Genomic DNA, 26,664 nt, shown 5'->3' with positions numbered 1-26,664 from the left:
ACACACCCGGCCCCGAGGGTTCCGCACAAACGAAGAACACACGTGACCCGAGACCTGAGCAGCCCATCCGGGCACCCTGTGGGGCCGCCAGCTGCCAGGTCTAGAACGGCCTCTTGGCCCCTGGCCCCGGGGACCACCCCTCGGTCACCCGCAGCCATCCGAGTGGGAGGACCTGGGGGGAACACGAGCAGCTTCCCCTGGCCACGTGGTCTGCGTGTCCCCTATGAGACCCCACCAGGCTCCCCTCCCCCAGCGCGCACGGGGGTCCCAGGCTCCGTCGCCGGCCCCAGCTTCCTGTCTGCCACAGGGTCTCCCGCTGTGGCCGGGAGCGTGGCCAGCCTGCCACACTCACCCAGGGCCTCCACGTCCTTCAGGGGGTCGACCCCCGGGGAGAGGATGAAGAAGATGGGGGTGGAGGGGCTGCTCTCCTCGTAGGACTTGGAGAACTCCACGCTGCGGCCCTCCACGAACTTGCTGCCCATCTTCTCCTCCACGAAGTTCCTGGGGAGCACACGTGGTCAGCGCCCAGGGCCGAGCCGCCACCCCCGCCCCCAGGCAGGAGGGCCGGTGTCGGGGCGGGGGGCTTGACCTCAGCAGCGAAGCCTCTGGCGGGGAAGCAGAGTCTTCCTGGGGCTTCTTGCCCAGGGAGCGGGGGAGTCGTGGGCAGGGGGATGCCCCCGAGGCAAGGCGGGGGTGGGGGCTCCACGGGGGTACGGGAAGGAAGCAGCTCAGAGGACAGCAGTCTGGGGAGCCGACTGGACAGCGTGAGCGCCCTCCTCCCTGGCCCAGGGCCCTGGTCCCCTGTGGCTGAGCCCCCTCTGCCGAGCGGACCGTGGGAGCTGACCTCTCACGCGCCCGCCCTCAGCGCCGGGGGACCTGCGCCCCCCGGGCCTCCCCTCTGACCTGAGCAGGGGTCAGCGGCGGCTGCTTTCCCACCCTGGGGCTTTCTGGGGCCGCCTCATCTGCCTGGCCGCTGCCCAGCCCAGCCACAGCCGGGTTCTGTTCGGCTGCCCCTGAAACGGAGGTCCCCCAGGTGCCGGGTGCTGCCACACTGAGCCACCTTAGCCCCTTACTGGGCCAGGACAAATTAGCGCTGTCTAGGGGCGAATGAGCGATGCCCAGGGCCCGGCGGCCCCTGAAGCTGCCCCCTGCTGGTTCGAGTCCCGGCTGCTCCACTTCCCATCCAGTCCCCTGTGAATGCGCCTGGGACAGCAGCAGACGGCCCGAGCACGTGGGTCCCTGCACCCACGCGGGAGACCCGGATGGAGCCCCAGGCGCCCGGCTTCAGCTTGGCCCAGCCGTTTGTTGAGTGAACTCCTGGATGCAGGATCTGGTTCTCCCGCTCTGCCCCACCCCCATTAAATAAATCTTAAAAGTTAAGCAGGGCTGGGTCCTAGGCAGGCTCCGCCACCTCCAGCCTCGTGCTCACGGGCAGTGCTGGCCAGCGGCGGGAGACCACAGCCGCACACTTGCTGTGCACGGCACAGGCTGGGGAGCCCAGTCGCCAGCAGAGCACCACGGAGGGCACGGGACTGGCTCTGGTCACTCACTGTCCATTCATGAACCTCGCCAAAGCACTGCCCCCCGCCTCCCTCCCCACCTGGGAGCACAGAGCTTCAAAGCCCCCAGCCCCGAGGCTGTGTGACCCATGGGGGGAGGGTCCCCTAGCTCATCTTGGGACCCAAGCACGCTCAGGTCCCAGGTGCCCCGTGCCCAACACTCCCGCCCCGCCCCGATGTCTGGCCGCCTCCCCCCACAGGAAGACCCTGCGTGGCAGGAACCGGGGCGCGTGAGTCAGGCCCTGCCTTGTCAGAGGGGAATTCTGTCGGGCACGTGGGCGTCTTTGGGAAACGGGCGGTTTCCAGGCAAGAAGCAAGAGCAGCCGGGGCTCCCTGTGGGGCTGCCCCACCCGGTTCCCCCGGGACCTGACCCTGTCCACGGGCAGGTTGCTCACGACACAGACATTGGAGTGGTTCCCTGGCAAACTCGCTAAAACCCACACTGGTAGAAGACAAGTGTAGACGCCCCAAAGGGGCAGGGGGACTGGCGGCGCAGGGCGGGACCCCCGGTGATTGGTGGCACAGGGCAGTGGCCCCCTCCCCCGATGATTGGTGGGCACGTTCCCAGGAGATTGGCAGTGCAGGGCGGGACCCGGGTGGCGGCGCAGGTCACATTCTCAGGTGATTGGCGGCACGGGGGTGGGGGGGGCTCCCCGTGGCTGGCGCGCTCACCTGACGGCGTAGGTCATGCGGTCGGGCCGCATGCAGCGCACCATGCAGAGCTTCTGCAGCGCCGTCTTGTTCTTCCACTCCTTGGGGAAGATCTCCTTCTCCGGGGCTTCCGACTCCACCAGCTTCTTCCAGCGCTTGGCCGAGCCTTCGATGTCGTTGTCCAGGTTCTTGAACTCGTCCATCTCCGCCAGGGCCTGGGGGCAGACGCGGGGGCTCCGGGAGCACCTTTCCTGCCCCCACCCCCCAGCGGCACCAGGCCTGACCCTGCGGGTCACCCCCCAGGCACGAGACCTCGCCTCCCGGCCCTGGGGGTCCCTGGAGACCACCGTCCTCAAATCTTTCTCAACCAAGACTCGAAACTTCGGACTTGAGGGTCCCTGACCGTGTGTGACTGGGGGTGACCTTTGCACTCTGCACTTCTGGGCACCGGGGAGGGGGTTGTGGGGGAGGTGGGGAAGGGTGTCGCCCTGGGCGTGACTTGTGCCCGTGCTGGCGCTTGTGGGAGCCGGGGACGCAGCCGACGGCACCCTCGATGGGGAAGCAGAACCCTGGGACCCCAGCAGCGCCCCCTCCCCCAACCCCCCTCTGGGCCTCCTGGCTGCCCAGGCCCCGTAGAAGCCCCCGGCCCCCTGGCCCAGGGACCGACCTTGATCCCACCCCAGCCCTGGTGCTGCAGGAAGTCCACCGGCGAGACGACCCCGGCCTTGAAGGGGAAGCGCAGGAGGAAGTCCAGCTCCACGGGGCTCAGCTCCTTCTTCATGGACAGGACCTGAGGGGTGTGAGGGCGCGCTGACTGTCCGCCCGGCCGGGGGCCTCGTGCCGCCCCCTCCTGGCCGTCCCCACCTGGCCGCAGTGCTTAACTGGGTGGGGGGCGTTTTACCACCTTGGCCCCATTACCGTGTCTGATGCAGCATCTCTGGGGAAGACGCAGCGCCAACACAGGACCACGCACCCAGCGCCACTCCCCCAGGAGTCCCTGGGATGGCAGGCGTCTCGCCCCGGTCTGGGTGGGGGAGGGGCCGAGACTCTGCTTTCGTCCCCTCGGGGTTGGCCGTCACCTGAAAGGTCACTTGCGCCAGGAAGATGAGCTTGTCCCGCTCGAAGAGGCCGCGGGCGGTGTACGTGTACACGGAGTAGGTGATCTCGTCCGTCAGGTTGCTCACCCGCTGCCGCACCTCGTCGGCCGGCGCCGTCTTCTGGATGGCTTTCTCGAACACCACGTTGAAGGCCTGGGCCGCCAGGAGAGCCGGGGCTCAGGGCTGGGGCTCCGCGGGAGCCGGGGCTCAGGGCTGGGGCTCCGCGGCCCCGCCCCGCCCCGCCCCGCCCCGGCGGCAGGTGCGCCCACCTTGAGGGAGAACTGGTAGATGGGGTTGATCTTGCTGAGGTCATTCAGGATGAAGTAGAGCAGGGAGGCCCGCTCCGCCGCCGGCCGGTAGTTCTCTCTCGCCTCGTTGATTTTCGTCTCCGTGATTTTAGCCTCTTGCACCTTAACACGAGCGGACGGGCGCTTGGGTGGAACCCACGGGCGGACGCCGCCAGGCGCAGGGGTCCTGCCCCTTCCAGTGCCCTCGGGAGCCCCACGCAGGGGCCTCGGGGCAGACGGCCGCTCCTCCCCGCCCCGCGGCCGCCCACCTTCTCCTCGATCTCGCTGGCCGTGTGCTTGGTGGTCTCCAGGTTCTCCACCAAGGCCGTGTCCCCCAGGAAGTGTCCGGAGGCGGCCGACAGCCGCGCCAGCAGGGAGTCCTCCAGTTCCTTCAGCACGATCTTGAACTCGTTCTGAGACTTGGTGAGGTTGGCCTGCGGCAGGGCCGAGACCCGGGGAGCAGTGTCGGTCACCGCCAGCCTCGGCCCTGCCGTCCCAGCACAAGTCAGGCCAGGCCGCAGAGGGCAGAGGTGGGCGGGGCGGTGCAGGACAGGGGCCTCACGGCCCCCCGGGGGAGAGGCTTGTCCCGGACAGAGCGAGGGAGCGGCCAGGTGCGGCCTGCAGCGCCTTGGAGCCGCCCAGGTCCCTGCCGCCTGCTGTGACAGGGCCATCACTTGGCTTAGTGTCCAGCGCAGGAGCTGGATGAGGAGACGCTGGGGGAGGAGGAGTGGCTCGGCCCCCTCCCCCTGGGGAGAAGGTAGGGCTCTGGGCGGTGGGCGCCCCCCGGGGCTGGCGGCCACAGGCTCGGGGACCCTCCTGTTGACCAAGGCCCCCCTTTCCTTTTTTTTTTTTTTTAATTTTTAAACTTAATTTCATTCTTTATTTGGAAGACAGAGACTCCTGTCCTCTGGTTCACTTCCCAAATGACAGCAAGAGCCAGGGCTGGGCCAGGCTGAGGCCGGGAGCGGGGAGCTCCGTCTGGGTCTCCCGCAGGGGTGGCGGGAGCCAGCCCTCCACTCACCACCTGTGTGCGTGCAGGAAGCTGGGATTGGGAGAGGAGCCGGGACCTGAGCCGGGCACTCGTAAGTGGGATGCGGTGTCCGGGAACCGCTGAGCCGCTGGCCCGGCCCTGCCCCGCTCCCTCTGCCTGGGGCCCCCCATGCCCCGGGGCATCCGGCCGTCACCTTGAGCTGCTCCAGATCCGGGCGCTCTTTGGCCACCACGGCGGCCAGCAGCTGGTCCTCGAGGCCGTCCCTGGTGACGAGGAAGTTGATGAGGGTGCACTGGGCCTGCATCTCCGGCTTGTAGTGCGGGTTGAAGTACTTGGTGTGCAGGATGAGGCGGAACTTGGGGTGGTACTCCACCTCCTTGTCGCCGATCTTGATGAACCTGGCCACGGGCGCGGCGAGGGTCAGGTCCGGGAGCCCCCGTGCCAGGCCAGCCCCACATGCCCCGCTGGCTGCTGGAGGCTCCTTGGCTCCCTTGTCCTGCACTGGGCCCTCCCGGGAGGCGCCCCTGTGAGGTCTGCTCTCCCCTTAACCATGGGGCCACTGGGCGCTGGCTGTCCTGGGGGCTGGGACAGACAGCTGCCGGGCTCTCCCAGGCCCGACTCAGACACCAGGGCATTCTGGGAGCTCCCGCAGGTGCAGGTGGGCCTGCCGTCGCTCCTCCCCTCTTCCTGATGGAGCCTGCTTCGGGGACCCCTGCCCACGTGCACGCCTCAGGTGTGGCCACTCATGCAAGGCCTGCCCCTCTGTGCTGGCCCCTGCCGCACCCCTGCATGGAGAGGTGGGGCCTGTTTTGTTTTTTATGTCACAAAGCGATGCCGGCTCGAGGTACAGGCTGGCAGAACGCGGTGGGGCCTTGCAAGAGGCTGCGTCCGGCCTTAAACGGGAATGGGGCCGCTGACCCAGGCCATGGCGCGGACAGGCCTGGAGCGCACCACGCCCTGCAAAGAGAGCCAGACGCCAAAGGGGACCTGCCGGCGTCTGTGGGTGTGGGATGATGGGAAGCAGGGGCGGGGTCGCCTGGGGCCGGGGAGCCACCGCCTGACAGGCCGTCCCCCGGGATGTCCCTGTGCTGAGGAATGGGGCTGGGCAGTGGCTGACCACCTGCCGGACAGTTCACTTGGAAAAGGTTCACTGATGTCTAAAGAGCAAGCTGGCCTCTCTCGGGATTTGCAAAATTCCCGAGAACAGAGGCTGTCCCACGAAGGACCGCGCCCGCCTGTGGACCCTCTCCACGTGCTCGAGCCCTGGGCCTGGGGGCGGTGCCCCGGGTGGGACCGCAGCACCGGGGCCGACTCACCGGCCCTTCTTGATGGTGTTCCTGCCCAGCAGGGGGTCCAGCACGGGGTCCACGGTCTCGCCGATGTTCTCAATGAGCAGGGTGTCACCCTCCGAGACGGCCTGCTCGATCATGTCCAGGTAGCTGTGGGCACAGCAGAGGTCGCTGAGCACTGGGGCCCGGCAGGGAGCCGTGGCTAAGCCAGCTCGCGCGTGTGTGTGGCATGCGGGCTGGGCGTGGGCGCAGCTTCCCGGCTGCCCAAACGCTCCAGGCCCACATCCCCCCTCTCGGACCCCGTTAGCCGGCTCGCTGGCGTTGCTTCTCACGCAGGAGCAGAGTGCGGCCAGCGGCTGAGCGGCGCCCGAGCCCAGGCCCGCGTCCGGCTCTGTCCGCAGGAGCAGCAGGCAGTGGTGGAGGGAGAGCAGCCCTGGGCTCAGCCCTTCACTCCTGCGCCGCCCCTGGGTCGGGCGTGGGCGCCGCGGGCCAGCGTCTGTCGGGCTGCAGGTGTGCGCCTCGCAGATAGGAGAGGGCGTGGGAAGCCGGAACCGCAGGTGGGTCTGGAGCTCCGGGGCGTGCGGTTTTTTCCGCTGCGCACATTCTCCACGCACTTGTGACGACCCCTCGGAGCGGACTTCCACGGGTTCCGCGCCAAAATGAACTTGTCTTTCAATTCAGTCGTCCACCAGCTTTTCCAAGTGCCCGCACGTGCCACACCCAAGGCACAAACACGGGGGCCCGCCAGCCCCTGCCACCGCCCCCCACCGCCGGGTTCTGGGGCGCCCGCACCTCTTCTGGCCCAGGCGGATGGCCCTCAGGTCACCCCCGTATTTGTTTTTGATCCACTTGATGCCCTGCAGCTGGGCGTCCACGATGAGCGGCCAGCGCTCCGTGTTGCACAGGATGGTGGCGTTTTCCGTGGACATGCGGTCACTGGGGAGACCCTGGTTGTTCCAGGTGGCCACGTCCGCGTCGTCCGTCAGCAGGCTCAAGGGGTCCAGGCCTTTGGTGATGGGGATGGGGACCTGCCGAGGGGCCGGAGGTGACTCCCGGGGGCGCTGTGCAGAAGGCGGGGCCACGCCCACCCGGGGAGCCTCGGCCAGGCGGGGGCAGCGCGGCCTCCCCGGCCGGGCACAGGGTCACGGCACTCTTGCCTTTAGGTTGTTGATGTAAGGGATCCAGAACTTCTCCATGAGCTCGTTGCGGTACTTCTTGGTGAAGTAGCCCACGTAGGAGACGAAGGCGGACACGAGCAGCACGTCCCCGCACAGCGTGGCGCCCTGGCACTTGTAGCTTTCCACCGACTCTGCCCAGCGCACGTTCTCCGAGGCCAGGCCCCCCACCAGCCTGCGCGGGAAGGCGGGGGCACGGGTCACACGCCGGGAGGTGACAGCCAGCGAGTCCCGGGGCCCAGCCAGGGGCCTCAGCGCCTGCCCCAGCCATCGGCACCCACGCCCTGTCCACGTGGTGAGCCCACGCTTGGCTGGAGGGGGCGGAGTCTGGGCAGGGACCAGGGAGGCCCAGTGCGGCACCTGGCGCTGGTGGGGCGGGGCCTGCAGGGAGTGCGCAGTGTCTTGGGCCCCCAGCTGGCCGCCGCCCCCAGCCCTAGGGGCTCTCCACGCGTCTGAGAGCCTGGGTGGGCCCCTCCGATTGCTCATGACCCAGAGACCGCTCGGATTTTCCCGGCCCATGTGGCACAGGGCGGCAGCTCTGAGGCCGGGGCAGCCTGGAGCCCCGCACAACCCGGCGGTTCCCGCGCTCCCTCCTGGATGAGCTCACACTGACCGCTCTCGCGAGGCTTTTCAACGTGGCTGTTGGGGAAGCTCAAACGCCCGCTTGGGCCGGCACGACGGCCCAGTGGGCAGCGCCACCCGGGCATCCAGATTCAGGCTCGCAGCTGGGAACGGCACGCGTGCTGGCCATGCAGTGACCCCGGCCCGCGCTCCTCGCTGCCGCGTGGGTGGCAGTGGCTGACCACAGATGCGCCGTCCCAGGCCACGGACCGCACAGGAGCCTCCCCCGCCGGCACCCTGACTAGCTCCACCCCCACAGGGCAGGCTGTGGCTCTGAGGGCCGGGAGGTGGCCCCTGGAGGGCCGGCTACCTGTTGGCCAGCGAGATCACCCTGTTGGTGGCGTCGGCCTCTTGCTGACATTTGATTTTCTCGGCGGTCGCTTTCTCGAATGCCGACGTCAGGTTGTTCAGGTTGGCATTGAGCTCCTGGGACGACAGGGCGGGGTGACGCCGCGGCCCGGCCAGGCGCGGGAGCAGGGCCGGCGCGGGGCACGTGGGAGCTGCAGCGCTTACGGCGATCTTGTTTTTGATCCGGGACAGCTTCTCCTGGGCCTCTGCCAGCTCCGCGTTGGCCTCCTCCAGCGCCTGCCTCTTGGGGGCCACGTCGCAGTAGACCTCGTAGAAGCGGACGATGTTGATGCACCAGGAGCACAGGCCGGCGGCCGCCGTGGACTTGGACCGGATGAACTCGGGGTCGAAGGTGGGGTTGCCTTGGTAGGGCCTGGCGTGGGGACAGCGGCCGGCGCTGAGCGGGGCACGGCCTGCAGGCTGCCGCCCCGATCCCAGGCACCGGGGACAGCACGGGAGGGCGGGGGTTCTGGGGGCCCCTCGGCGACGGGAGAAGACACAGGGGACCCTGGCCTCTGAAGCAGGGCTCTGGGTGTGAGGCGCGAAGGACAGCAGCGGCTCGGGCTCGCCCTGGGGCTGGGCTCGGGCTCCTCCCTGTTCCTGGTGTGGCACGGAGGCGCTCACAGCGGCCGTGGGAGATGGAGTTGAAAGGGTATTTCAGCGCAAAAGCTTTGTGTGTGTGTGTGTTTTTTCCATAATACACAATTTCCACGAACTTTTTGAAGCCTACTTGGATGTATGAATTTCAACGTATTTAAAAAAAAGTTTTCCTTTTATCCTAACGGTAGAGAGCACAAGCGAGCGAGTGAGCGCTGTATTTGCCATCTGCTGGTTCACCCCTCAAGTGCCTGCATCAGCCAGGGCGGGGCCAGGCTGGAGCCAGGCGTCTGGGGCTCCCCGGCGGGTGGCAGGGCGCCGGGTTCTGAGCCGTCACCTGCCGCCTCCCAGCGTGTGCATCGGCAGGAAGCTGGCTCAGAAGCAGGTGGGGATGGGGGCTCAGAAGCAGGTGGTGCGCCATGGCGTAGTGGGTAAAGCCACTGCCTGCAGAGCCGGCATCCCATACGGGCGCAGGTTCGAGTCCCGGCTGCTCCACTTCCCATCCAGCTCTCTGCTGTGGCCTGGGAGAGCAGCAGAAGATGGCCCAGGTCCTTGGGCCCCTGCACCTGTGTGGGAGTCCTGGGGGAAGCTCCTGGCTCAGTTGCGGCCATCTGGGGAGTGAACCAGCGGATGGAAGACCTTTCTCCCTCTCTTTGCCTAATTCTCTTTCAAATTAAAAAAAAAAAAAAAGTCTAGCTCAGGACGTGTTCTAGTAACGGAGAGGAAAGATCTTTTTGGTCACGATGTTAGATAAAAGAACCAAAAGCAGCAGAATGACCATGTGGACACAGTGTTACTCCAGCTGTGGAAGGAACGTTCTAGAAAGCACTGGCCTGTGCTGGGCCTGCACGGGTCTCTCCCTGCACCCACCCGATGGCTTCAGTGGCCCATCCCCCTCACGAAGGGGGGTACGAGAGGAGCCGGCCCTCCCAGTCCAGCGGTCATCCCACGGGGGCCTCCATCAGACCAGCGAGAAGATGGAGAGGGGCAGGACGGGGCCCCTGCGAGTGAGCACTGCCTGTGTGCGTGTGCAGACATGCGTGTGCACGTGTGTGGTTTGCCGCTCCGGCGGGGACAGCCCCCTTGTGGTCCCGGGCACGAGGGCTTCCTGCTGCTGTGTGGGGAGGGCTGCCTAGGTGTGGAGGCACGGCCCTTTCCACCTGCCAGGTTCCTTCGGGTGGGGGATGCCCACACCCGCCCCCCGCGAGCCCAGGCCACGCCTCGCCTCGGCACCCTGATAGCTCAGGGGCTGCCAATTTGCCCAGAAGCCGCCCCCGTCTGGAGCCCCGCCCAGCTCGGCCCCCCCCGCCCCCGCAGGGCACCGCTGGGGGCCGGGCGCAGGCTCACTTGAAGGCCTTCAGGCAGGCCTCGGGGATGTGCTCCTTGTCGAATCTCTTCAGCGAGTCCAGGAAGCTGTCCACCTTGCCCATCATGATCTTGGCCGCCTTCCAGCTCTTGTCCTTGGGGATCTTGCCCCCCGGTGCCGTCAGGATCATCACGGCGGCCGTGACGTTGACCACGGCGTCCGGCGGGGACCCGAAGGACTTCAGCTCCGTCAGGTTGTTCTGCAGGCGACAGGCGTGGCCATGGGCGCGTCCCCACGGGACCCCCCCCCCCGGGCCAGGCCGCCCCTCTTGGGCCGGGGTCCCGCCTGCTACCTTGTTCAGAGTGTCCAGGGCCTCCTGTGCGGCCAGCAGGGCCGGCTCCGCCTTGGCCAGGTCCGTCTCACAGGCCTTCTGCTTCTCTGTGACGTTCTGGAAGGAGCCAGACAGGAAGAGGGAAGATGGGGGGGGTGGGGGGGAGGGGGCCTGGGCCACAGCGAGGGGCAGGTGTGCGACGTCGCGGGCTGCAGCTGGCTTCTCCCCCTGCCTCTCCAGTCAGGTCAGGATCCGGAATGGGAACTGCGCCCTCTGCTGGCTTCAGCTTCCAAGACCGAGGGGGCTCCAGGGACACCAGGGACCCCCCACCCCCGCTCTGCTCTGCTTGTCTGGGATCCTGTGTGATCCTCCAACTGCAGCAGTGCACAGCGCCTGGCTCCTCCCACTCACAGAGCGAGCGCCGCCCACTCACCCACGTGGCTGCACACCCCCCCGCATCACTCATTCACCCCTCCTGCATCACTCATTCACCCCTCCTGCATCATTCACCCCTCCTGCCTTCACTCATTCACCCCTCCTGCATCACTCATTCACCCCTCCTGCATCACTCATTCACCCCTCCTGCATCACTCATTCACCCACGCCTGCATCACTCATTCACCCCTCCTGCCTTCACTCATTCACCCCTCCTGCATCACTGATTCACCCACTCCTGCATCACTCATTCACCCACTCCTGCATCACTCATTCACCCCTCCTGCATCACTGATTCACCCATGCACATCCACTCTTTGGATCAGAAAAGAGCCCTGGGATCCCAGCAGGGAGACCAGGGGAACTTGGTATCAACAAGGAACAGGACTGGGTGAGAACAGGGGTCGATAAAGCAGTGGCCAGGGACAGACTGCTTTGCTGGGCTCCCAAGGAGGGCAGAAAGGAGGGTGTGGCATGGTGGTGCAGCAGGCCAAGCCTCCTGTTGCAATGCCTGCATCCCATATATATAAAAATGTATATATATATAAAGATTTTTTATTTGAGTTAGAGAGAGGGGGGGATGGTCTTCCAGCCACTGGTTCACTCCCCAAATGGCTGCAACAGCTGGAGCTGCACCGATCCGAAGCCAGGAGCTTCTTCCAGGTCTCCCATGTGGGTGCAGGGGCCCAAGGACTTGGGCCACCTTCCACTGCTTTCCCAGGCCATAGCAGGGAGCTGGATTGCAAGTGGAGCAGCCGGAACTCAAACCAGCGCCCATATGGGATGCCAGCGCCACAGGCGGCGCCTTCACCCACTACACCACGGTGCCAGCCCCTGCATCCCATATGCAGCACCCGTTCAAGTCCCAGGAAAGCAGGGGACAGCGGCTCAAGTTCTTGGTCTCCTGCCACCCCGATGGGAGACCAGGATGAATTCCCAGCTCCAGCTCGGCCCAGGCCTGGGCATTGTGGGCCTTTGGGGAGTAAATCACAGTCAGATCTGTCGCTTTCTCTGTCATTCCGTCTTTCTAATAAATAGATTAAAAAAAAAAAAAGACAGGAGATGGGGTCGTTGCGAATCCTCCCCTGTGTGCTGGGGGCGCCTCCTGCTCCGCTGGAACCCACCAGAGGTCCCCCTTTTTACCCTACTTTGGGGAAAATCCTGGAGGTGAGCAAGGGGATGCTTCCCTGGCCGCTCGCGGATGGAGGTTGGAAGGGGCATTGGCAGCCTCGAGTCAGCACGAGAAGCAGCGAGGCAGGACCCGCGTCCCGCTCCGACCTGGCTGTGCCGCCTCTGGCCAGACACTGGCACACGGAGCCCATCTTCCCGTCTGTCCGCAGGGGTGTGGTTCTGAAGGCCACAGTGAGAGGAGGGGCGGAGCTCTGGCTGCCCGCGTGGGTGGAGACCTGCTCAGGTCTGGGCGGGGGGGAGGCCCTGCCGGGTGACAGCAGGTGCACACAGGCAGGGCGATGACACGAGAGGTGACACACTGCACGGTGACGGTGCAGGCGACGGAGCTGTTCCCAAGAGGGACCTCAGCCTTTGTCCCCACCAGGACCAGCGCGGAGCCCACCTGGGCCCGCGACCCCCCCTTTCTTTGCAGTCCCTGTCACTCGCGGGTCGCTGGCATCCTGTGCAAATGCGGGTGCCACTCAGCAGGGCTCCCAGGGACGTGGGGGCCGCTGGGCTGTGTGGGAGGGCGCCCCCCAAGGACAGCCTCTCCCGAGAGCAGCCCCTGCTCCTGGGGGCCCCGGTGTGGGGGCCCGTCCTCATCCCCGGGCTGGGTGGTGTCCCGCGGTCCCACCTTGTTGATGACCTCGACCTTGACCTCCTCCTCGTCCGCGATGGCCTTCTCCTTGCTAACCTTCTCGGTCTCCACGCCCACCACCTGGATCAGCTTGTCCGCGTTCTCGTTCTTCTGTTTGAGCTCCGTCTCCTGCACCGCCAGCTTGGCCTTCAAGTCATCCACCTGGGAGCGGGCGGCGGGGGGGTGCATCCTGCATTTTCAGGGTCTCAGAGCCAAGCGTTTGCTCAGCGCCAGCTGTGTACACAGGGTCACACGTCCAGGTCGTTCCTGGATAAACTCCATCCCGTGGCTGCAGTGCTGGGCGCTGCCTGGGGCGGCGGGGGGGAGGGCGCTGAGGGCCACCCTGGCTGCCGGCGGAGGAGGCGGGAGGCCCCAGCCGGCTCAGCACTCGGGCAGTGGGTGTGCCCACAGCCGCCAGCAGGGGGCGGTAAAGACGAGGCGGCCGGCCTACCCACCACGAGAGGGTGTTGGAAGCCAGGCAGGCTGAGTGCGGGCTGCAGCAGGCTCACGTACCGACGGTGCCCGTGAACGGCTGCATCCCCACTGACCACGCGGGGCGGGATAAACCTGCCCCTGGCACCTTGGGTCCGCGTGGTCCGCCTCGGGCGCGTGCGCCGCCCACCTGGGAGGCCGTGCTCTGCAGCTTCATCAGGCCGTTGTCCAGCCGCTCGATCTTGGCCGCCAGCTCCATGCGCTTCTTGGCCAGCAGGTTCTGGTACAGCTTGATCTGCTCCAGGAAGGTCTTGGGCGTGGTGTAGTTGTAGCGCCTCTCGGTGGCCAGGTACACCTTGGACATCTCGTTGACGGTCGTGTGCACGTAGGACATGAACAGGCTGATGGACGCCTTCACTTCCGGCTGAGAGACGACACAGGCCGGGCACCTGAGGCCTCCCCTCCCCTCCCGAGGCGCCCGGCACGGGGCCGAGCCCACGTCCCCGGACACACATCACAGTCAACACATGGGGAGCCCGCTGTGGGCTCCAGCCCCCTGAACCGCCTACACGGGGAGCAAAACGCAACGGCCTGTCTTTGTTAGGGTTCCAGTATTCCGGCCTCTGTGAATTTTTGGCGTTACTTTTCATTTAAAAGATGCTGCATCAGAGATGGGCATTGTGACGTAGTGGGCTAAGCCACCACTTGGGACGCCCATATCCCACATCAAAGTCCCTGGTTCAAATCCTGGCTGCTCCACTGTTGATTTTTTTTTTTTTTAAAGATTTATTTATGTATTTCAAGGCAGAATTACAGAAAGAGGGAGAAACAGAGAGAGAGGTCTCCCATCCACTGGTTCACCCCCTAAAGGCCACAAGAGCCAGGCCTGGGCCAGGCTGGAGTCAGGAGCCAGGAGCTCCATCCGGGTCTCCCACGCGGGTGCAGGGGCCCAAGCACTTGGGCGTCTTCCGCTGCTTTTCCCGAGCACATTAGCAGGGAGCGGGATCAGGAGGAGCGGCCGGGTCTCAAGCTGGTGCCCGTGTGTGATGTCGGTGCTGCAGGGGCAGCTCCCTGCTGGTGAACCCTGGGAGGCAGTGATGGCCCGAGTGCTTGGGCCCCCGCCGCCCACGTGGGAGACCTGGTGGAGCTCCAGGCTCCTCGTCTCGGCCTGGCCCAGCCCTGGCTGTTGTACCCATTTGGAGAGTGGACTAACAGATGGAAGATCTCGCCGTCTTTCATCCCATCCCGATCACTCAGCCAATCATCAATCTTTCACAAACCATGACCAGTGGTTCTCGGGCTCTTGGTGGCCCCTTCGAGGCTGCGCCCAAGGCGAGGGCCTCTTCCCGCTCCCCCAGCCCTGTCCCCAGGAGGCCTCAGCGCTCACCTGAATCCCCGGGGTCTCCTGCAGGAAGCGGGCGCTGACGGACACCAGGGCGTCCTCCGGCCACTCGTGGAACCAGTTGATGGCCGTGCAGTTGACCACGGCAGGGAACTTCCTCGCTCGCACGCGCAGGACGGAGCCCACGGGGGAGAAGCACAGGATCACCTGGGTGCGGTCACGGACGAGCTGCTCGGTGGGGGGCGGCAGCGTGGAGGGCAATCGTCCACCCCGGCGGGAAGACCCCCGCCAGCGACGCCAGGGCGGGCGGAGGGGGCGTCCGTGCTGGGCAGGTGAGGCTGGAGGCCAGGGAGGCTGCAGTCTGGTCTCAGGCCAGCAGTAGACACGGAGCCTCTGGCCCTCAGGGACGGTGGCCGAGCCCCAGACAGGGAGGGGACTCCCTGGACGCCCTCTGCAGCGGGCGCCGTGGGGACAGGTGCCGGGTCCTCGTGCCGGATGGGGACCTTGCTGCTCCTGCAGCCCCAGCCTGCTGCCCCCACCCTGCCTCTCCGGCCCCTTCTTTGGTGGGCGCTGCATGGGGCGGCTTTGAACGTGGCTGTCCCTGGGGCTGGCAGGGAGGCGCCGAGCAGGAACGGGAAGCAGGTGGCCCTGTCAGGGGCTCCCACAGGTGACAGCGCAGGGAGGGGAGACGGAGAGACACCTCCCTCTGCAGCGCCGCACGGGAAAGGACGCTGTGGGCAGAGCTGCGGGCTGCCCCTCCCCGGGGGTGGGGGTGAGGACCAGAGGGTGCGTCCAGGGGCGGAGCCTACTGTGCCCGCCCACCTGGGGCATGTGGGGGAGGGGGTGTGTGTACAACGCCTCTGGCCCTGAGCTCTGTCAACGAAGCTAACCCCACCCCTACCCTAGATTCCCACACGGTGGGAAGGCGCAGCCGCCGGCTCCACGCCGGGCTCGGGCGGTGGGAAGGCGCAGCCGCCGGCTCCACGCCGGGCTCGGGCGGTGGGAAGGCGCAGCCGCCGGCTCCACGCCGGGCTCCGGCGGTGGGCAGGCGCAGCCGCCGGCTCCACGCCGGGCTCGGGCGCTGGCCCAGGCAGTGGTGGGTGGATCGATCGGGAGGCGCCCTGGGCGCCCGGGGCCCCGCGGGAGCAGGAGCGGCAGGTGGGGCTGGGCGCAGCCTACCTTAAGCTGTTTGCGCACTTTGTCGATGAAGAACTTCCAGCAGGCCTCCCGCGTGTCGGCCACGCCCAGGGACTTCACCTGCGGCCGCATGGACGCGATGATGTTCTCCACCTCGTCGTCCGCGAACAGCCCCGGGATCTCGCCCGATGCCAGCAGGTCGTTCATCAGCACCAGGAACTGCTCCTCGGACACCTGGGAGTCCGTCATCAGGAACACGGACGGCACGTTCTTCACGGCCGACTTGATGTACTGGGCGGCCAGGTCCACCTGCACGGGCGAGAGGCACCCTGCACAGCCGCCCGGGGGAGGGGCGGGGGCGGGAGACGGAGCCGTGTGGGTGGGGCCTGGCCATGCGCACGGAGGCCAGGAGTGTGGACACCCACAGCCCGGTCCGTCCACTCAGGGGACACCGTTGGCCTTCAAACGGGAGGACACACTGACACCTGCTGTGGCAGGGACAGGCCTTCCTTGGGGACACGGTGGTGACACAAGCCGGTCACAAAAGGGCAAGTGTGTGATTTCACCGACAGGATGTCCCTGGGGGAGGCAGGGTCACAGAGGCGGCGCCGGGGGCCAGGAGGGGAGGCGCTGGATGGAGCCCGGCTCCGTTTCGCAGGATGAAGTGCGTGGCTGTGCGCGGTGCCCGTGAGCCACGCGTGTGACAACGGTGGATGTCGTGTGGCACGTGTTGTGCCGTGCATACGGGAAAGGCAAACACAAGCATCTCAGGTGGAGATCCCCAAAGAGGACCCCCCAGCTTGGGCCGGGAGGCGCAGCCCCACAAAGATGCGCACCGATGGTTTTCCGGTAGCCAGGAGAGCAGGTAGAGGCGGGAGAGGCCACGCCACGTGTGTGCCCGGGAAGGAACCTGCCAGCAGCGTGAGTACTGAGGTGCACCTCAGGGCTCGGCGGAGTCCCGGGGGAGACCCACAGGCCTCGGCGGGGGCCTAACAGGCTCTGGAGGCGTCAGCCACGGGCGCTCCGCTGGCTTTGCGCTGCCTTTGGGAGGACACACCAGACGCACCCGCCCACAGGGCGACACCACGCGGCTCCTTGTCTGAGGCCACTGGGGTACAGCGAGGGCCGAAAGCCAGCCTCAAACTCCTTTTAAAAAAATTACTCATTTTTACAGGAAAGGCGCAGAGAGGGGGAGAGGGAGGGAGACGGAGACAGGGGGGAGAGAGACGCGAGTCTTCCACCTGCTGGCTCACTCCCCAAACGCCCACAGCAGCCGGGGCGGGGCCAGCCTGGCGCCAGGAGCCCAGAACTCCATCCAGGGACCCAAGCACTTGCGCCCTTGCTGTGGCCTCCTGGGGAGCCCATCAGCTGGACGCTGGACTGGACGCAGGGCCGGGGCTCTGGTGCGGGATGCAGGCGTCCCACGCAGTCTGCAAGTAGCTCGCTGCGCCAGGTGCCTGCCCCTAATTCCGCATTTTTTGACAAATGGGAAAGAGGAGGAAAGTGATGGGATGCTCTGAGCTGGAAAATCGTGGACACGTGGCGTCCGAGCCCCTGGGCGAGCGGCCCCCCTGCGGGTCAGCAGTGCCTTCGAGACTGTCCTGTGTTTCAGCGTGGAGCCGGTGACAGCTGTCTGAATGGCGCATGCAGGCCCCCTCCCGGCGCCTCCCAGGCTGGCTGGCCAGGCTTCCCAGCCTGCGTGCCTGCGTCTCCTGGGGTGGCCAAGGCTTCCTCCTACGGGCTGTGAATGACCAGGATCAGGTTTCGGATCGGTTAGACTGAGAAGGGGTCTGCAAGGTTACCGCTGTGGATCCAGGCCACGGTAGAAGCTTCTGGAAGGCCACTGGACCGCAGAGGCCCCTCCCATGCGTTGCTCCGTGTCTAGCCGCGCCCTGCGTCTGTGCCAGCCCCAGCTCTCAGAGCCACACCTCCCGCACCTCTGCCGACCCCAGCTCTGTCCGGCGGCCCCTGTCCTGCGAGGCCAGTCCCCTCGAGCCACTGCGTGTTGGTCACCACCTCCCGCTGTCCCCTGCCCTTCACAGACACCGACATCCTGAAGGTGGCACCCGTGGTCCTTTTTCTCATTTCCCAACCTCACTTCCCTCCTGGGGGCCTGGCCCGGCGAAGGCTGGCTCCACTGCAGGTGTCGTTGTCACCAGTGCCGGCAGGCTCAGCCCCGCTCCGTCCCTCCCCTCTGGCCGTCACACAGGGCAGGGCTGCGCGTGTGGACAGGCACCGGGTGGATGTTAGTGTGCGGGAGGGTCCTCTTCTCTGCCTGGGACACACCCAGCAGCAGGTTCCCTCGCTGTGTCCACAGAGGGCCAGGGACACGGAGCCACGACGTGGGAGGCACGGGCGCAGAGGTGTGAGACGGGGTGGGGGCAGGCGCAGGACACAAGGTCAGCTGCCCCTCACCCCTCCTGCCCACAATGACGGAGCCACCGGGCCCACGGCGGCCCCTCCCGCGGCTGACGGGGCATCCTTATGGCTCCGTCTCAGACGCACTCCCAGGATGGAGAGCAGGTGCAGTCCAGCTGTGGGCGTACGAAAGGCGGTCAATCCTGCCTCCAGAGCCCAGCCGAGCGCCTGGTGTCCGCTGCTTCCCGGGGCCACCTCTGGAAGTCTCTGCATCCTCAGACTGTCCTCCACGCGGTCCCCGAGCAGTGCCGGCGCCCCCGCCTCTGCCCACACAGTGATGGGGTCTGCACAGGGCACTTGGCGTCCCTCCAGGGGGCGCCCGCAGCTCCTAGCGCGCTGTGACAGTCACAGCCCCGGAACTGCCGCAGGGTCCCACGGCGGGGTCAGCCTTACTGTCCAGCACCCGTGGTCAGTGAGCAAGCCGCGTCAGTCTCAGAGCTGGGAGGCGCTGTGCGCTGGGGCACTCACGTCCCAGGAGACCTAGGGCGTGGACAGTGCTGACCGACAGAGCGGAATCCGCTTGGGGAGCAGTGGACGCCTCGCCCCCCGCGCCCCAGCCGCTGCCTCGGGTCCTGCGCAGTGGGCAGGACTGTCAGGGCCCCCGCTCTGGCTCTGGCTCTGGCACTGGCCTGGCTGCCCCGGCACCACCGCAGGCCTGTGACGCCGCCACGTGGTCAACACCACCTCGGGGCCCCTCGCTGCCCTGTGGTGACCTGGGCTGGCCCGAGAGTGTGTGACGGCGCCCGGTGCCTGGGAGAAGGGAAGGAAAGGAGAAATCCACAGGAAGCTGCAGCGGCAGGTGGCAGCCACGGACACCTGTTATACCCGTGATCCTCTGGTTCACGCCGGGTCCCGGCCAGAGCCCAGGCACATGGTTGGACACCGGGCGGGGACTCCGAGTCCTTCCGCCCGCAGGGCTGGGCAGGGCTCCCAGCAGCCTGGAGCCCCGGCCTGGGTCGCACAGCCCGTGGGCTGCCCGCTGCGCCTGAGACAGAGCCCCTCCCCGGGGGCTGCTGGGGCCGCCCCAGTGCTCTGCCCCGCCCCCAGGGCAGCCGCCCGCCACTCACTTTGAGGTCGGGGATCCCGTAGCCCTTCTTGAGGGTGATCTGGAAGACGTCCAGGGCGCTGATGAAGGCCGCCAGGCGCGAGAGGCTCTGCTTGCCGCTGCCGCCCACCCCCACCAGCAGGGCGTTCCCGCGGGGCGACTCCAGGATCCTGTTGATGCGGCAGATGTGCGCCACGGCGTCTTCGAACAGCACCTGGCGGGGCGGAGAGGGGCCTGGAGCCGGCGCGGGCGGGAACCGGCGCCTGTCCCCCGGGTGGCGGCCTTGCTCTGCCCCAGCCCCGCAGCCCCTCCCCCCCCAGGGGGGGGCTTTGGGGCGTCAGCCATAGACACCCCCCCCCCCCGCAGTGGTTTTACTGCCGAGGTTTGCTAGCCACGGTTGACCGAGGTCTGAAAATATTGCATGAAAACTTCCAGAAACAAAGGGTCTGTAAATTTTCACTAATTTTATTCCAGGGCCGGCGCTGTGGGATAACCAGTAAAGCTGCCACCTGCAGGGCTGGCATCCCATATGGGCGCTGGTTCAAGTCCCGGCTGCTCCACTTCCGGTCCAGCTCTCTGCTGTGGCCTGGGAAAGCAGCAGAAGATGGCCCAAGTGCTTGGGCCCCTGCACCCGCATGGCAGACCTGGAGGAAGCTCCTGGCTTCGGATCGGCACAGCACCCGCCATTGCGGCCAAGTGGGGAGTGAACCAGCAGATGGAAGACCTCTCTCTCTCTCCCTCTCTCTCTCTGCTTCTCCTTCTCTGTGTAACTCTGACTCTCAAGTAAATAAATCGATCTTTTAAACAATGCCTATTCCAACACACCGAGTGGTTTTAATGAACTTCTCACGGTGCCCAGCCGATACATGAAGCTTTCTCGTGGCACCGAGAGTACCGATGGGACCCAGCCCCCTGGGGCGGGGGTGCACATGTGCGCGCTGGGGCGGGGCGCCGGGGGCCGCCAGGGGCTCACCAGGTTCATGACCGCGTTGACCTCATTGTAGCTGTCCAGGACGTCCACCAGCAGCTTGTTCAGGTAAGCCACGTCCGTGACGGACAAGTATTTGGATTCGCCGATCCCTTGGGCAAAGTGGCAGAAGATGTTTGGTCTGGCAAACAAGAGTTCATCGCCGAGCTCCTAGAGGGAAGAGGGAAGAGCCGTGTGTCTCGCCGCCCTGGACTCACGGGGAACTAACGCAGCCAGGCTGGCCTGAGGGTCCCCAGGAGGCCAGGCCAGGACCCCAGGGTCCCCAGCCGCAGCTGCTGTGGGCTCTGCACACCACCCAGCAAACCCCACTGGTGCAAGGTTCCACCTCCGCCACATCAGGACCGCGTCCATGCCCGAAAAAGGGACTCCACCAGGACCACCGGGACACACCCCCGCAGAGCATGCTGGGAGCTCATCACGCCCTCAGCCTCCTCGCTCAGTCCACGGCCACGTGACAGAGGCATCACGCGGGGCCTCCCGTGGGGCCTCCCATGGCTCCCCCCAGGTGCGCCCAGGGGTCCTTCCACCGGGGCTGGGGTTGCATCCCGGAGCCTCCCCGGCTCCGCGGCGGGACCTGTGCTTGACTCACATCAAAGAACTTCTTGGTGGAAGCCATGGTGACCCTGCGCAGGGTGTCCTGGTCCTTCTCGTCCACCATCTTGTCGCCGTACACGCGCTCCGCCTCGTGCAGCCAGAGGCGGACGAGGTCCAGGGGGCTTTTCAGGAGCTCCGCTGTGGAGAACAAGAGTCCCTGCCCCACCCAGGACAGCCAGGTCGGCGAGAGCTGTGTCACCAGGGCGAGTCCAGCACCCCCCAGAGGGAGGGCGGCCGCTCCCCCGGCCAGTGACCTGCCGGGCTGTCGATACCGCGTCTGCTCGGGGCCTGGGAAGCCGCAGCTCTCGGAGGTCCGACACAGCCGGGAGCCAGAGAGCGCGTGTGCTGAACACACGGGGGAGTCTACCTCACAAGACAGGGCCGAGGGCTCCTCTAACAGCCTGGGGCCGGGGAGGGACAGGGAGGCCAGGCCCAGCACAGCTGCAGGGCACCAGTGTGGGCTCCACGGCAAACCCGTCTGGGCCAAGTCTCGGCTCGGCCACGTGCTAGCCAAGTCTGGCAGGTGTACACTGGGGCTCCGTTTGCCTGGCCAGGGCCCTGGGGACACAGCGGCCACAGGACAGACCCTGCCTCTGAGGACTTCACACTGCAGCGGGTGACCACACCAGGCCAACAAGTCAGCGGGCAGTCGCCCAGTGCATGTGCTGTCGGCGGCTGAACACAGCACGGACAAAGGGTCCGTGAGGACGAGCGGGCCTCTGTGAGAGCCTGCCGTCTGAGCCAGCTCGTAAGGCGGGGAGACGGGCAAACTGCAGGCTCCAACCTCCCGTGTTGTTTGGAGGAGAAAATGGCAGCGTAAGGGGCCAAGGCCAGCGCTTCGCTCGGTTAAGCAGTCAACGGACGGCAGGGAGCAATACCACCTCCACCATCGTCACCATCACCGTCACCATCATCACCATCACGTCACCATCATCACCATCATGTCACCGTCACCATCACCATCATCACCCATCACCATTACCATCACCATCACCCATCACCGTCAGCTGTCATCACCATCACCGTCACCATCATCACCATCACCGTCATCACCCGTCACCGTCACCATCATCACCATCACCGTCACCATCATCACCATCACCGTCACCATCACTGTCACCATCATAACCATCACGTCACCATCATTACCATCACGTCACCGTCATCACCCGTCACCGTCACCATCATCACCATCACCGTCACCGTCATCACCCGTCACCGTCACCATCATCACCATCACCATCACCCATCACTGTCACCGTCACCATCACCATCCATCACCATCAGCTGTCATCACCAGCACCACTACCATCACCATCACGTCACCACCACCACCACCAGGGTCACAGCACCATCACCACCATCATCACCATTACCACTGTCCCCACAACCACCGCCATTGCCCTCACCATCACCACTGCCACCATCACATCACCACGACCACTGTTCCCACCACCATCACCACGTCATGACCACCACCACCTATCCCCATCATCACCGCCATCACCGCCACCACCACCAGGCCCACCGCCGTCTCCAGCCCACAGCCGCCTTGGCTCTCCCGAGTGCAGCAGGGCACGCGAGCGCCTTTGCGTCAGGGGCTTGGCTGCAGCCGCGGGAGCAGTACCTGGAAGATGTTGGAGAGGTCCCGGAGGTTGAAGACGTAGTGGAACTTGATGGCCGTAGGCAGGAACGTCGTCGTGACCTTCTGGTGCAGGGCTGGCGGAGGCACAGACGCACGGGTCCTCACTCTGGGTGGCCGCAGGAGCCGAGCTTCAAGCTCCCACGGGACCAGGAGGTGGCGCCACCCCCACTAGGAGCAGGTGTCTCCCACGGGAGGGGAGGGTGCGGCCGGCCCGCTCACCCAGGGCCGCGGCCACCAGCTGGCTGCTCATCCTCTGGACCACCAGGGAGACCGAGCGGAAGGACAAGTGCTGCGTCAGGATGGTGCTGTAGATGGTGGTGAGGGCCTCCTGGCCGGGGAAGCTCACGGCAAACACGCAGAAGTGGCGCTGCCCGGAGCGGGCGCGAGCCCCCGTCAGGCAGGTGCCGGGACCAGCCTCAGGCCGGCCCCCACCCCCCCACACCCTCACCCTCACCCCCACCCCCACCCATGGTCAGGTTCTTGTGTGTGTGGTCAGAGAGGGCAGATTTAGTCCCTGTGCCTCGCATTGGTTAATTCGAATAAACTTTAAATTGCCTTAAACACTGATCGTACGGATTCACACAGACAACGGAACCAAAGCTGTTTTGGTGGAAAAAGTTGTGAAATGCGAGCATTCTTTTTTCAGAATACATATTTGCTGATTTTTTTTGCAGATCCCTCATACGCATGGATGTCAAGAATTTTTTGCACCCAAATTGTGGTCCCACGACCGCTGACTCCGCATTAGCAGGAAGGCAGGACCTGGGGCTGGAGCCGGGACTTGAACCCGGGACGTCCGGCTCACCTGCAGCCTGGGGTCGATGGTGAAGGAGCCCGCGGTGGGGTTCATGCAGGCCACATACTGACAGTTGTGGACGTCCTTTAGCGTCAGCTTCTGCCTGTCGTACCTGTGCGAGGGAGGCGGGCGCTCAGGCCGTGCCGCCCACCTGGAGGGGCCCCCAGGAGCACCCCGCCGGGTCAAGCCCCCCCCCCCCACCGTGAGCGTGGGGGAGCTGAGAAATCGCGGAGGTCACTTCCTGCTCGCCACAGTGAGCTGGAGGAGGAGGCCGGGAGTGGGGCTCAGCTGGGGGCTTCCCTGTGGCCCTGCGGCCCTGCCCGAGCCGTGGGCTCCTGGGACGGCCCAGGGAGCCAACACCACACAGCACATGGCGGGGCCTGGCATGCTCTCGGGGTGGCGGGGGTGCTTGGCGGTGCGATCCCTGACGGACGCCGCTGGTCAACATCGAGACCTTCCCTGACGTCTGGCGCTGGCTGAGCCTCCAGGGGCTCCCGTTGACGGAAGGACACAGAGTTCGTGAGTTTTTGCTTTTGCTACCTGATGGGGTTTTCCCTATTACGCATTTTAAGTGCCTTTTAGAAGCTTTTTTATTTATTTCAAAGGTGGGGGGGAGAAAGGGAGAGAGAAGGCGAGAGGGAGGGGGGAGGGGGGAGAGGGAGAGGGGGAGGGGGGAGAGGGAGAGGGAGAGAGGGAGAGGGAGAGAGAGGGGGAGAGGGGGAGAGGAGGGGAGGGGGAGAGGGGGGAGAGGAGGAGAGGGGGGAGGGAGGGAGAGGGGGAGAGGGAGAGGGGGAGAGAGGGGGAGAGGGAGAATCTTCCGTCTGCTGCTTTACTCCCCAGACGGCCGCAACAGCGGGGCCAGGGCCAGGCCGAGGCCAGGAGCTCCATCCTGGTCTCCTACGTGAGTGGCCGGGCCCCGAGCACTTGGGCCGCCCTCTGCTGCCTTCCCAGGCGCCTTAGCAGGGAGCTGGAACGGCACTGGAGCTACCACCCCTGACACGGACGCTGGCCTCGCAGGAGGTGGCTCAGCCCTGTGCCGCGCCGCCAGCCCCCTGCCTTTTCTTCTGGCGGGGTTTGCTGCCCCCTGTTGACCTGCAGGGATTCTCTCTGGGTTCCAAGTGCAAATCCACGGTCAGTGCACACACGGCAAGCAATCCTCCGGCTCGTCAGCTCTCTGCCGCGGGTCCGCAGTCTTCACCCTGACCTAGACCTAAACTGTCCTTAACCAACGTTTTCCCTTCTGGTTCATGCTCTGGAAATTTGTTTGAGACGAATCTGTCCTCCACTCACAGGGCTGTTCTCTTCCTTTTTTTTTTTTCTTTTTTTAAGATTTATTTATTTGAAAGAGTTGCAGAGAGAGAGACAGTTCTTCCGTCTGCTGGTTCATGACAGCCGCAAGGCCAGGCAGAAGCCAGGAGCTTCCTCTGGGTCTCCCATGCGGGTGCAGGTCCCCAAGCACTCGGGCATCTTCCACTGCTTTCCCAGGTGCACCAGCAGGGAGCTGGATGGGAAGTGGAGCAGCCGGGACTTGAACCGGTGCCCATACGGGATACCGGCGCTGCAGAAGGTGGCTTCACCTGTTGTGCCACAGCGCCGGCTCCGCCTCCGTTTCCTTCCTAGGTCACCTCTGGCCCGCGGTCTGTGTGCCGGCTGCACCCTGGGCGCCTCCTCTCCTCACCGACAGCCGGCCACCCTCACCGGGGGTTCTGGAGGATCTCCCGCACCCCGGAGTCTCCTTCAGCCGCCTCCCCAGGACTTCAGGGAGGGAACCCAGCGCTCGAGCGTGCCGGCGTGGAGGCCCCGTCTCGGGAACAGGCCACGGAAGTCTCAGCAAGTTTCCCACAGGCCGGTGAACCCCAGGGACATCAAGGTTCAGAAGGGGCTGTGGGGGAGCCGGGGCAGCCTCCTAGCAGAGCCACCGGGGGCAGGTCTCTGCGCCCCCACCCTACACCTGGTACGTTGTGTTCAGATGCACGGCCCTCCAGGGCCCCCCGGAGCGCTGCCGCACGCCCCTGCCCTGTTCACAGCCCACCGCACCCTCGGGCGTCACGGCCTGGCGCAGTGAGTCAGGGCCGTGCAGGGGGCGGAGGCAGGCACGGGGCAGACGGCTCTGCCCGAACGCCCGCTCTGGCTCTTCCTGGAGCGGAGACCCTGCCCCGCGCCTCCGTTTCCGGGGCTTCGGTCCCAGGGATCCCGGCGCGGCCTGACTGCTCGCTTATCTCACGCGGGGGCTGCACGGGATGTTCTGAGCTTTCCGAGCTGCAAACCTGAAGCTGCAAGCCGGGCTTCCCGGTGCCCCTGGGAGAAAACCGCTCTGTCCAGCCGCCCCGGCCTCACGCTCCTACCACATCCGCCTCCTTCGCTCGCGCCACGTGTCACACCCTCCTGCCACAGGGCCTTTGCACGGGGCCCTCTCCGCCCAGCACGCCTGACCCCAGAGGCCCCCCGGCCAGCCCTGACTCAGCCTCCGCTCCCAGCTGCCCCACGGCCTCCCCGGGATACATCCCGCTGGGCGTTTTTCCTGGGAGCTCGCCCCTCCCTCTGTAACGCACCCCCTCACCCCAGGGCACAGACACGTCACTGGCTGGGGGCCATCAGTCTGTCCCCCAGCCCACTGGGGGCTCCAGGCCACAGCAGCTGGCCTGGTTGCATTGCTAGGCAAGGCTAGGAGACCTCGATGTGACGTCTCCCGTGTCCTGGGCGTGCCCCAGGGCCCTGCAGCCCCGCCCCACAGCCGCCTCACCAGTGCCCGTGGTCCATGTGCTGCCGGATGAGGGTGTGCGGGGCCGCCGTCCCGTACTTGTCCACCTCGGGCATGTTCATGTCGTCAATGAAGTAGATGAGCTTCTTGGTGCCGGGGGGCCCGTAGTTCCTCCCCGACTTCTTCTCCAGCGGCTTCTCCAGGACCCCTGCAGAGGGCAGAGGCTCGGCTGCACCCGACGGAGGGGGCGGGGGTCTCCGGCACCCTGAGGGAGGGGGCAGGGGTCTCCAGCACCCCGAGGAAGGGGGTGGGGGTCTTCAGCACCTCGAGGGAGGGGGCGGGGGTCTCCAGCACCCCTGCCGAGGGCAGAGGCTCAGCTGCACCCGATGCAGGGGGCAGGGGTGGGGCCTGGACCCTCCCCGCTGCCCCAGGACTCAGTGGACCCAGGGCCCAGGGAGTGTAAATGGAGCTGTTGGAGGCAAAGGGGGGAAGAGGGAGGCTCCCGGGGGACCCGCCCCCTCCACCAGGTGCCTGGGCGCACGGGGCAGGGGTCCTGGCTGTGCCTCCCCTGGGGGACAGGCCGGTGGCTGTGCCCCCGCGCACCCTGCAGCATGGCCGAGGTGGTGTAGAAGTTGAAGGGCACGGCCTGCACCAGGTAGTCGTCGGTGCTCAGGCCGTCCAGCTTGTCGCCCATCAGCACCGACTTGCCCGTGCCCGCGTTGCCCACCAGCATCACCGGCCACGACTTCTCCATGAGCAAGTCCATGAAGTAGCGGATGCGCGTGGTCTCCGTGGTGTGCACCAGGGAGGCCTGGGGGAGGGCACGGGAGGGGAGGGGTCGGCAGGGCTGCAGCGCGCAGGGGCGGCCCCGGCGCCCAGGACAGCCGTGCGGACCTGCAGCGGGACGTCGGGGTCCAGCTCGAAGGTGGGCACCTTGTCCGTCCACGGCAGGAACTTCTTGGTGTCAGGGTCGATGTAGTAGTCGAAGACGGTCCCCTGTGAGGGGAACTTGATGGTCTTGAACTCGTTGATCCACCACCTGCTGAACTCCACCCGGTAATCCACAAGCTGT

The 26,664-nt window shown here is 66.1% G+C and overlaps 1 protein-coding gene across 4 annotated transcripts in view; it reads right to left on the bottom strand.

Moving 5' to 3' along the window:
* Positions 1 to 26,664, bottom strand: part of DNAH17 (dynein axonemal heavy chain 17) — an 81,102-nt gene that overhangs the window by 7,046 nt on the left and 47,392 nt on the right. For all 4 annotated transcript variants that reach the window (XM_070060216.1, XM_070060218.1, XM_070060217.1 and 1 more), the window contains 27 exons: positions 26,487 to 26,660; positions 26,196 to 26,403; positions 25,635 to 25,800; positions 22,901 to 23,003; positions 22,315 to 22,462; positions 22,078 to 22,169; positions 20,446 to 20,607; positions 19,842 to 20,006; positions 18,891 to 19,082; positions 15,448 to 15,714; positions 14,314 to 14,475; positions 13,117 to 13,350; positions 12,492 to 12,656; positions 10,274 to 10,369; positions 9,963 to 10,180; positions 8,184 to 8,391; positions 7,981 to 8,096; positions 7,032 to 7,224; positions 6,667 to 6,902; positions 5,902 to 6,024; positions 4,779 to 4,983; positions 3,864 to 4,028; positions 3,577 to 3,717; positions 3,290 to 3,460; positions 2,878 to 3,000; positions 2,232 to 2,425; positions 353 to 501 (listed from right to left, as the gene is read on the bottom strand). In XM_070060216.1, the coding sequence (XP_069916317.1) occupies positions 353 to 501; positions 2,232 to 2,425; positions 2,878 to 3,000; positions 3,290 to 3,460; positions 3,577 to 3,717; positions 3,864 to 4,028; positions 4,779 to 4,983; positions 5,902 to 6,024; positions 6,667 to 6,902; positions 7,032 to 7,224; positions 7,981 to 8,096; positions 8,184 to 8,391; positions 9,963 to 10,180; positions 10,274 to 10,369; positions 12,492 to 12,656; positions 13,117 to 13,350; positions 14,314 to 14,475; positions 15,448 to 15,714; positions 18,891 to 19,082; positions 19,842 to 20,006; positions 20,446 to 20,607; positions 22,078 to 22,169; positions 22,315 to 22,462; positions 22,901 to 23,003; positions 25,635 to 25,800; positions 26,196 to 26,403; positions 26,487 to 26,660 (4,576 nt within the window). The remainder of the gene's footprint in view (positions 1 to 352; positions 502 to 2,231; positions 2,426 to 2,877; positions 3,001 to 3,289; positions 3,461 to 3,576; positions 3,718 to 3,863; positions 4,029 to 4,778; positions 4,984 to 5,901; positions 6,025 to 6,666; positions 6,903 to 7,031; positions 7,225 to 7,980; positions 8,097 to 8,183; positions 8,392 to 9,962; positions 10,181 to 10,273; positions 10,370 to 12,491; positions 12,657 to 13,116; positions 13,351 to 14,313; positions 14,476 to 15,447; positions 15,715 to 18,890; positions 19,083 to 19,841; positions 20,007 to 20,445; positions 20,608 to 22,077; positions 22,170 to 22,314; positions 22,463 to 22,900; positions 23,004 to 25,634; positions 25,801 to 26,195; positions 26,404 to 26,486; positions 26,661 to 26,664) is intronic.

The sequence above is a fragment of the Oryctolagus cuniculus genome, chromosome 17 (genome assembly GCF_964237555.1).
Source record: "Oryctolagus cuniculus chromosome 17, mOryCun1.1, whole genome shotgun sequence".
Classification (NCBI taxonomy): Eukaryota; Metazoa; Chordata; class Mammalia; order Lagomorpha; family Leporidae; genus Oryctolagus; species Oryctolagus cuniculus.
This window is presented reverse-complemented; position numbering and strand designations above follow the sequence as displayed.